General features: G+C 48.4%; 1 protein-coding gene across 3 annotated transcripts; it reads left to right on the top strand.

Moving 5' to 3' along the window:
- The first annotated feature begins 1,309 nt into the window (after nt 1-1,309).
- Nucleotides 1,310-7,532, top strand: PRSS23 (protease, serine 23). Of its 3 annotated transcripts, none has more exons than XM_417210.7 (2): nt 1,310-1,405; nt 4,409-7,532. In XM_417210.7, exon 2 carries the CDS (start codon nt 4,422-4,424, stop codon nt 5,538-5,540), a length of 1,119 nt encoding a protein of 372 aa, XP_417210.3. In that variant the 5' UTR covers nt 1,310-1,405; nt 4,409-4,421; the 3' UTR covers nt 5,541-7,532. The 3 variants fall into 3 exon arrangements, with proteins under 3 accessions (XP_417210.3, XP_001234471.2, XP_046760414.1); XM_001234470.5 differs by having other exon boundaries at nt 1,310-1,685; XM_046904458.1 differs by lacking the exon at nt 1,310-1,405 and adding an exon at nt 1,570-4,053.
- Nucleotides 7,533-8,903: the final 1,371 nt, after the last annotated feature.

The following is an 8,903-nucleotide window of genomic DNA, read 5'->3' as shown; positions in this document are numbered from 1 at the left end:
AACTGGAGTGGCATTCAGGCCACCTGAGGCTGAGGTGACCACAGACCCGCAGCCACCACAGCACCGCAACATTGGGTCTAAAACATAGAGTCATAGAATCATTAAGGTTGGAAAAGACCAATACGACCATCTAGTCCAACCATCAACCCATGCCTGTGGCTGCTCTATACCACGTCCCACAGTGCCACATCTCCACGTTAACCTTGGAAACCACCAGGGACAGTGACTCCACCACCTCCCTGGGCAGCCTGTGCCAACACCTCACCACTCCTACAAAGAATAAATTTTTCATAATCTCCAACCTGAACCTCCCCTGGTGCAACTTGAGGCCATTCTTTCTCATCCAATCGCTGTTACACGGGAGAAGAGGCTGACCCCCACCTCACCACAACCTCCTCTCAGGGAGCTGTAGAGAGTGATAAGGTCCCCTGAGCCTCCTCTTCTCCAGACTGAACAATCCCAGCTCCCTCAGCCACTCCCCATAAGGCCTGTGCTCCAGACCCCTCACAGCTTTGTTGCCCTTCTCTGGACACACTTCTGGACCTTGATGTCTTGTAGTGAGGGGCCCAAAACTGAACACAGCACTCGAGGTGCGGCATCACCAGGGCTGAGTACAGAGGAACGATCACCTCCCTGCTCCTGCTGGCTACGTTATTACTAATACAAGCCAGGATGCCATTGGCCTTCTTGTCCACCTGGGCACACTGCTGGCTCACGTTCAGCCAACTGTCAGCAAACACCCCCAGCTCCATTTCTTCCACACAGCCTTCCAGCCACTGTTCCCCAGGCCTGCAGTAATCATTGGGGCTGTTGTGACTGAAATGCAGGACACAGCGTGGAGATGGGACCCACCAGGTCGGAGACCCCAGGCACTTGTTGATTTGGTGGGGCTCCTACAGAGCCACCGCCACACCCCAAAGCCTCTCACCCCAGGACAGAGGTGACCACAGACCCTCAGCCACCACAGCACCACCGCACCGGGACTACAACCAGCAGTGAGTGGGGGAAAAAAAAAAAAAAAAAGAAAGAAAAAAAAAACCAAACGTGTTTCTCTTCAGGAAAGTAATAAAAACAGTAGCACGAGGGTAAAAAGAAGAGGGGTGGCATCCCACGGGAGAAGCCTGCAGGGGAAGTGCGCCGGGCCGTGCCCCGGCCTCGCCCGCTCGGGCAGAGGGCGCCTGCGCCGCCGGGAGCGCTGCGGAGCGGTAGAGCCGTACTCGGCGGCCGCGGGAACCACCTGCGGGAGGCGCCGCTCCGCCCCGCCCCGCCCCGCTCGGAGCGCGCCGCTGAGTGAGGGCCGGCGGCCCCCGAGCCCCGCGGAGGCGGCGGGAGGGATGGGAGCGGCTCCGTCGCCGCCACCAGCACCGCCTGCCTGAGCGGCTCCCTCAGACGTCGCGGGGTGCTGGTCGGTAGCGGGCGCCGCCGAGGGGGGGGGGGCACAAAGGAGCGGTGGGAGGGCGGGAGAGCGGCGAACTTCGAGGACGGCGCTTCCCCGGGGCGCAGGCGGTCAGCTGGGAGTTTCGGGTCATTCATCGGCGGCTGACGCCGTCCGGCGGCGTTCGCCCCTCCGTGCTCTGCGAGCGCATCTCGCGGGGTCACCCGATGGCAGCAGCTGGGCAGGGAGACTGGTAGTGCTGCTGCTGCCGTTGTGCGGCTCTTGGAACGGGAACGGGAGAGGCTGACCGGTAGGTTCCTCTTTAAGTTTACGTGACTTTTTAAACGCCTTCGTTTTGCTACTTGACCGCTTCTTTTGTAAAAAGGAAGGATCTCCTACGCTCTGTTTTTTGGCATCTTTTTATGAATAAGACTTTTGCTCCATTTCATTGCAACTACGAGCTGGTTTATTACCAGAGGAGACGCGATACAGCGGCGTCTGTCAGTGCTACGGTCTGCGAGTGCTGCCTCGCACCTGCGGCCAGGTATAAACTCACAGCTGTGCTTTACTGCCGAGGGGTATTAGCAGCGTTTCAAACAGCAACAAAGGTCTTCGAAGGGTGAAGAAGGCGTTTTATCGCGCGTCTCTGCGATGCGATCAGCGGGGAGGGGTGGGAAGGCTCGGAGTTTGACTGTAACGCGGCTCAGTGTAAGGACGGGTCCGGTCTTTCCGAAGCCTTTTTCTGGGGGTGACAAAGTTGTGCTGCAGCTCCTGCCTCGTTCTCTCCATTGGGCGGCTGCCCTCTGCTGTCTGAAACTGCCTTCCCAGTGCTGGAGTGCTGCGTGGGGATGGCGGGGAGGTGAGCAGGGCGGGCTGCAGGTAACTCCTCGCCTTATGCTGTCGGAGGAAGCTGTTGGGTGCACTGTTCGGGCACGGCGAAGACTCTTTGCTTGTGCCAGTGCTCCACAGGATGCTTCCACCTTTCCCCTGCCAGTTAAATCAACCCGATGACTTTTAGATTTGAGGAGTGCAATTGAAATGCACACTGGAACAGGTTGCCCAAGGAGGCTCTGGGTGCCCCATCCCAGGAGGCATTCAAAGCCAGGCTGGATGTGGCTTCTGGGCAGCCTGGTCTGGTGGTTGGCGACCCTGCGCATAGCAGGGGGGTTGAAACTCAATGTTCATTGTGGTCCTTTTCAACCCGGGCCATTCTGTGATTCTATGAAATTGAGATTACATCGACTGAAAAACCCTCAAACGTCATTTAAGGGAGCTACTGGGGTGTGAAGCAGATGACAGCAGACTGCGTATGAATACGTACCCTTAACAGTGAGTTCTGTTACCTGATGCACAGTGTCAGTGTGACTTGGTCTGTTGTGGGCATCTATAGTTAACTAATGCTGGTGTGTATTAGCTTCGTGGGGGTGGAGCAGTGAAACCTATCACTGTTACCTTCTTGTTTTTGTATTTCCCTAAGCACTGTTACACAGCAAATACATTTGATACACATCAGGTGTTTCTTGTTATATTGCTTGGAGACTGTCTAATTTGATAGCTTGCAAAACGCAGCCAGCATCCGCTATTAGTCTTTGCCGTAGAAAGAGCCAGTTTAATGATGGCCTTTGCAGGATCATTAAGATTGGAAAAGACCTCTAAGATCATCCAGTCCAACCCCAACCCACCCTCACCGTGCCCACACTCCACATCCCTCAGTGCTGCATGTCCACGGTTCATGATCACCTCCAGGGGCAGTCACCACCACCTCCGTGGGCAGCCTGTGCTGGTATTCCCAACAATGAAAGAACTCAGGCCCAATATTTGAGCTGGACACCTTTGGTCTGCTGTGTCTGAAGTCTTTTTCAGTGACCTTTTAGGGTTGGAGTATTCCTCTGCACCGTGCTGGAGGAAAGGCATTTTCTTTTTTGTTCTTAGATAGCTGTGGTCGTCTCCTGCCTGATTTGCTTTAGTTTGCTTGGTTGAGGTATTTCAGGAATGATCCCACAGTTGTGATCAACGTAGCCCCAGCAGGGTTTAAATATGTGTAAGCTCAACATAATTGTGAAGTTTTGTTTGAATAATCTTTGTGTGAGGGAGATCCTGGCTGCCTTCTTGCCCAGGGCGCGCTGCCTCCTGCCGCGATTCAGCTGCATGGCTAATTGTCAAGTACACTGAAGTTACACGTTTTCTTGACACAATACTAGTGCACGCTGTTCTCTGCAGCCCAAGGCACTCTGCCTGGGGTTCATAAACACATGTATAGTCCCATTCGCCTCCCCGTGCTCAGAGGGAGGTTGGTTTGCATCTCTAATTAATTAAGTTTGTGAAGGAATAAGTCAGTATGTTAACTGAAAGTTCCCTCGGGAATTGTAGGCTTGCTTCATTAGCTGCCCTGGTGTAACCGTACCATCCTTTCACATGTAAGCTGAGGGGAGAGCAAATGCTACATGGAGCAGAATCCTTCCTCTGGTGTGAGCTGCGAGGGGAAGCGAGCTGCCTATGCAGCACTCTGCAGCCCCCTTCTGTTACGGTGATCTTTTTCCACCTGCCCATTCCTGCTATCGGCGTGACGTCTCAGGCTGGAACAGCAAACTGTGTGAGGTGGCTGAAGAACCTCTCGGTGGAGTCAGAGAGTAGGTGGGAGCTTTTTGAGGATTTCAGAGTGCTGTGATCTAGCAACAGTAAGGACGTGTATTGTGTGCAGGAGTTACAGTATCTGGATGTGGGGATTTATGCATAGTATAAATTTTCTTTGTGCTGCATGAGGGCAAATACTATGGCTTGTCACAGAAGTTAGGTGGCTCAACATATTCAAGTGTTAAATGTTTTGTGTGCTAACCTAGGATGCTTGTTTCAAGATACAAGTCAAAGCATTAGCTTTACAATGAGAAGCTTGAAGAATTTTGTGGCATTTTTGCTGCATTCAAAGCATTTGACCGTTATTTTATACTTGGTTAGCAAACCATTGTTTAGCAAGGTAAATGAGTCTTGGAACAATTTGGGGTGAGTAACTGGGCTTTCTTTTGCTTTCCACAGAGCGGTGTTCAGAATGGCTGGCTTGACCACTCTAATCCTCCTTTTGTGTGCTGCTAAGGATGTGATGCCCTCCAGTCCTCACTGGAAGCCAACTTGGCCCTCGTACAGAGTTCCAGTTATCCTGCCACAGTCTACCTTTCACTTGGACAAACCACAGTTCGATGCTGAAGCCAGACTGGAAGTGGCATCTCCGTGTGGCCCAGAGTGCCACAAAAGTTCTCCGCTTCCAACTTATGAAGAAGTGAAGAACTACCTGTCCTATGAAACCTTGTATGCTAACGGTAGCCTCACTGAAACCGAAGTGGGCATATATATTCTGAGCAGCGGTGGTGATGAGTCTCGAGGCAAATCTCGAACTAAGAGGCAGATCTATGGCTATGACAGCAGGTTTAGCATTTTTGGGAAGGACTTCTTGTTGAATTACCCGTTCTCCACGTCAGTGAAGCTATCTACAGGTTGCACGGGGACGCTAGTGGCTGAAAAGCACGTGCTCACCGCTGCTCATTGCATCCACGATGGCAAGAGTTATGTCAAAGGAGCTCAGAAACTGCGGGTGGGGTTCCTGAAGCCTAGAGGGAAAAATGGCAGCAAAGGGGCCAACATCACCAGCTCAGCAATGCCTGAGAAAATGAAATTCCAGTGGATCCGGGTGAAACGGACACATGTCCCCAAAGGATGGATCAAAGGCAATGCCAATGATATTGGCATGGATTATGACTATGCCCTGCTGGAGCTCAAGAAGCCTCATAAAAGAAAGTTTATGAAGATAGGTGTGAGCCCGCCAGCAAGACACTTGCCTGGAGGGAGAATTCACTTTTCTGGCTATGACAATGATCGACCAGGAAACCTGGTGTACCGTTTCTGTGACGTCAAAGATGAAACGTACGACCTGTTGTACCAGCAGTGTGATGCCCAGCCAGGTGCCAGTGGATCTGGGGTGTACGTGAGGATGTGGAAGAGGCAGAATCACAAATGGGAACGTAAAATTATTGGCATATTTTCAGGCCATCAGTGGGTGGACATGAATGGCACCCCGCAGGATTTCAATGTAGCTGTTCGCATCACACCCCTCAAATACGCACAGATCTGTTACTGGATCAAAGGCAACTATCTTGACTGCAGGGAAGGATAAAGATATTGAAACTCCTTGAAAGCACTTAATGACTGGTTTTAAATGAGGAAAGGCTAGACTTTTGCTGCAAATGCGTGTGATAGGGTTTTGTAACATCAGGATGTGATATATGGCTTTTCAAGTGAGCCGCCTTGTTGTCGGGACAGAGGCTACGTGGTGCTATCATAGCAGCTAGAACCTGGGGAGCAAAGGGGCATCATCTGGGTGGGGGAAGGAGCAGGTGGACTTGCTGGATTTGCAGTTGAGCAACTGAAGATTAATTAGGGGCGGATCAGTAAACAGTTCAAACTCAGAACCATCTCCAAAGAATCCTATGAAAGGGACGCTGTTGACTGTCTCATGCCTACAATGTTTGTTTTAATAAATCCTAGGATTAGTAGAAGTGCTTTGATCTGAACTTTTAAAAGAAAATATTTCTATGCTGTTGGGGGCTGAAGAGGAGCATTTAATGGTGTTTGCAACCCAAACATTACAGCTTTGTGTTCCTGCATGAGAAAGGGAGTGTGAAAAGGGCAAAGCATGCGCTGTGGGAGATGAATGCCACACAAATAGCATGAAGGGTAAATAACTGCATAACACTTGTAACCTTCTTTCAGCCTGAGTGATTCAAGACTTTATCAGTAACATAGTTAAGAAAAATGTTTTTCGAGCAGACAGACCTTGATCTTAACTGCGAAGATGGTGTTGGTTGTAGGAGCAGTGCCATTGCATCCTGCTTTTGGAAATCATACCTGGGCTTACATCGTTGTAGCAGCTGGGGCACAGCCTTACACCTGGCAGAATCCCTATGAAAGCATATGGGGACCGATGCATGTTTTTGGTTATGTCTTAGATTGTTTTTTTTTTAAAGGAAAATCTCATGTCAGCAACTTAGAGGGGAAGCCTATCTTTGCTCTTGATGGCCATCTGAACTGCTGACTCTAAGGCAGACAAAGGATGGAGCAGGACAAGGGTTGTCCTGAGTTTTCCACCCTTCTTGTTGAAGATCCGTGCTGTTCTACCTAAAAATAAGCATGGTAGAGGGACCCTAGATTTGTATCTCTCTTTTGTATCCCTTTCACGTTGTACTCTGTAGAGTACTTTGATTTCTGTTTCTTGCGCTGTTTGGGTCAGGGACTCCCCTCCCCATCAGATCTTTGAGTTACAAATAATTCTTGGCAAGTGCACTGTTTAGTAATTCTACAGCTGAAGTAGAGCCAAATTACAGGATGCAATATGAACTAGTTATGAAGTGATGCTCTACTGTCTTTTGAAGATGTCAGCAATTTTTATTTTTACTACAGCAGAATTTTAGTTTAAAACAAGAAGTGCCTTGCATAGGTAAAATCAGTCCAGACAAACCCTTGTGGCTTAGCAAACAGCATTGGGAGGTCAGTGTGGTCTGTACAACTGCTGTTTCTCAGGTGGCTTGTGCCACACGGTTGACACATGCTGCCTTGACAATATTATTTTCTTAAATAGGATGCTGGCTCCAGTTCCAGTCTCAATTCCATCCATCTCCCACTGTCTCCTAAAGCTCACCCAGTTGTCCTGGTGCTTGGTGTTATGGGGCAAAGCCACGTCTCCTGTGTGAGATGGCAGAGCAGGGAAGGAATGAGTCTGAGCAGAGCTTCCCTGTGCTGTACAAGAAAAATGTTAATTCAGCTAAGCCTTTCTTTCACTCTTCTAATTACTAAGGCATTTGTAAACATATGCCTGATGGTGCTTTCTGTTTGTGATGGCTTCAGCTCTAGCTCTGAAAGCCATTTCTTGCTAGAGCTGCCTATGATTATTACCTGTAGAGGTGCAGCATACAAAAACGTGGATCCTCGTGGAGTTTGGTGCACTCAGATACAAGCAGTTACTAATGCTTCGAAATATGAATAATCGCCTCATGTATCTGACGTCTTTTTCTCTGCCTTTTTATTTTAATTTCTTTACTCTGTGGCTGTTATCTGGAGCACTTTTGTTTGAATGTATCACAGTGAATAAAGAGAAGTTATGGAATTTCAATGCAGATATCCTTGTATTTGTGCTATACTTGGGTTTCCTTTTCAATCCCATTTACTTATTTGTAAAGGTATTCAAGCACTGGGAAGTTGTATTAACATCCTCAATGATGTTTATTTTCTTTCAGTTTTCTTCTCTCTCCACCTGTTACATAAATATTTTTGTTTTCAGTGAGCTTAATTACTACTGTGTGTTTTGGGGAGTAATAATCAATCTTAGCTTTTGTGTGATTGTTGTGGTTCCAAAGCCAGTCATGACCTCAGATTAGTTAAAGCTGAAAACAACATATTAACAGTCACATTGTTTTTATTAACTTCAGGGCCAGTAAACTTTGGAGGAATTTGAACCAGTCAATATAAAGACATAAATCAGGTCCACCTCTCTCCTTCAGTTGATGAGGTAAGACAAAAATTCCTTTGAAGCCAACTGGGAGTCACTGCTTTTAGAGGAACACCAGAGTGCAGAAATGTTCTAATTTGTGATTTGGGAATTGCTACCCATATGATTTCCTTACCTCTGGTTGTGGGCTTGAGTGCATTACTCCCGGTTTATTTTATATATTTCCCATCTGCTGGGCCTATATTCTCAAGTGCTTTCTTGGACTCTGGGCTGAGATCTTTAATCCTTTTGAGGTGTCTGGCAAAGTGGAGTTGTGCTGAAGGCCAATAAGCTAACACAATGGGAGCAAGTTAGGGTTTGGGTCTTTATATAAGTTGTGAGGCAAGTGTAGAGTAATCGAGCAGTCGTGTCTCTGTATTGCACGCCCAATAAAAATATTCCAGGTTGTTACTGGAAAGAAAATAAAATCTTGGATAATGTGAGTGGAATTTTGGCTAAAGCTCAAGACCGTTGCACTTGTGCCCATCTGGGCTTGAGGTAATTTAGCTGCAGATTTGTTCAGAACCAGGTTGGGTCACTGCTAAGCAGTTTTGGAAACTGTTCTCTTTGCCTTGATGATGTAAAGGGGGCTCTTCCGAGTCCAGGTGTTGAAATAGTGAGGAAGATAGTCACATAGCCAAAGTTGTTCATCAAGGAAACACATGGAACTAAATCATAAACAGGCCTGGCACTAGAAGTGTAGTTGTCCAGTTTATCATCGCTGTTGCTAATCTGCAGAATTGAGTGCCTCATAATGGTTCTACTTTTAAGGCATAGCAGCAGATGGGTATAGAGAGGCTATTTCGGGTGTGAATGGGAAGGATTATAATCTTCTGTTCTTGCATCTTGAAGAGACCGATACAAGATAAATTCTGGTTATTACAACGTAACCCCCTCAGAGAACAGTGCAGGAGATGGCAGCTAAAGGCTCCAGAAGGCACAGAATGCGCTGAGCTCCTCCAGTGCACAGCAGTGAGCGTGGTTCACTGGAGGCTG

Source organism: Gallus gallus, chromosome 1 (assembly GCF_016699485.2).
Source record: "Gallus gallus isolate bGalGal1 chromosome 1, bGalGal1.mat.broiler.GRCg7b, whole genome shotgun sequence".
In the NCBI taxonomy this organism is placed as follows: Eukaryota; Metazoa; Chordata; class Aves; order Galliformes; family Phasianidae; genus Gallus; species Gallus gallus.
This window is presented reverse-complemented; position numbering and strand designations above follow the sequence as displayed.

Excerpts from the sequence above, each read along its gene's own strand:
- PRSS23 (XM_417210.7), top strand. The coding sequence starts at position 4,422 with ATGGCTGGCTTGACCACTCTAATCCTCCTTTTGTGTGCTGCTAAGGAT.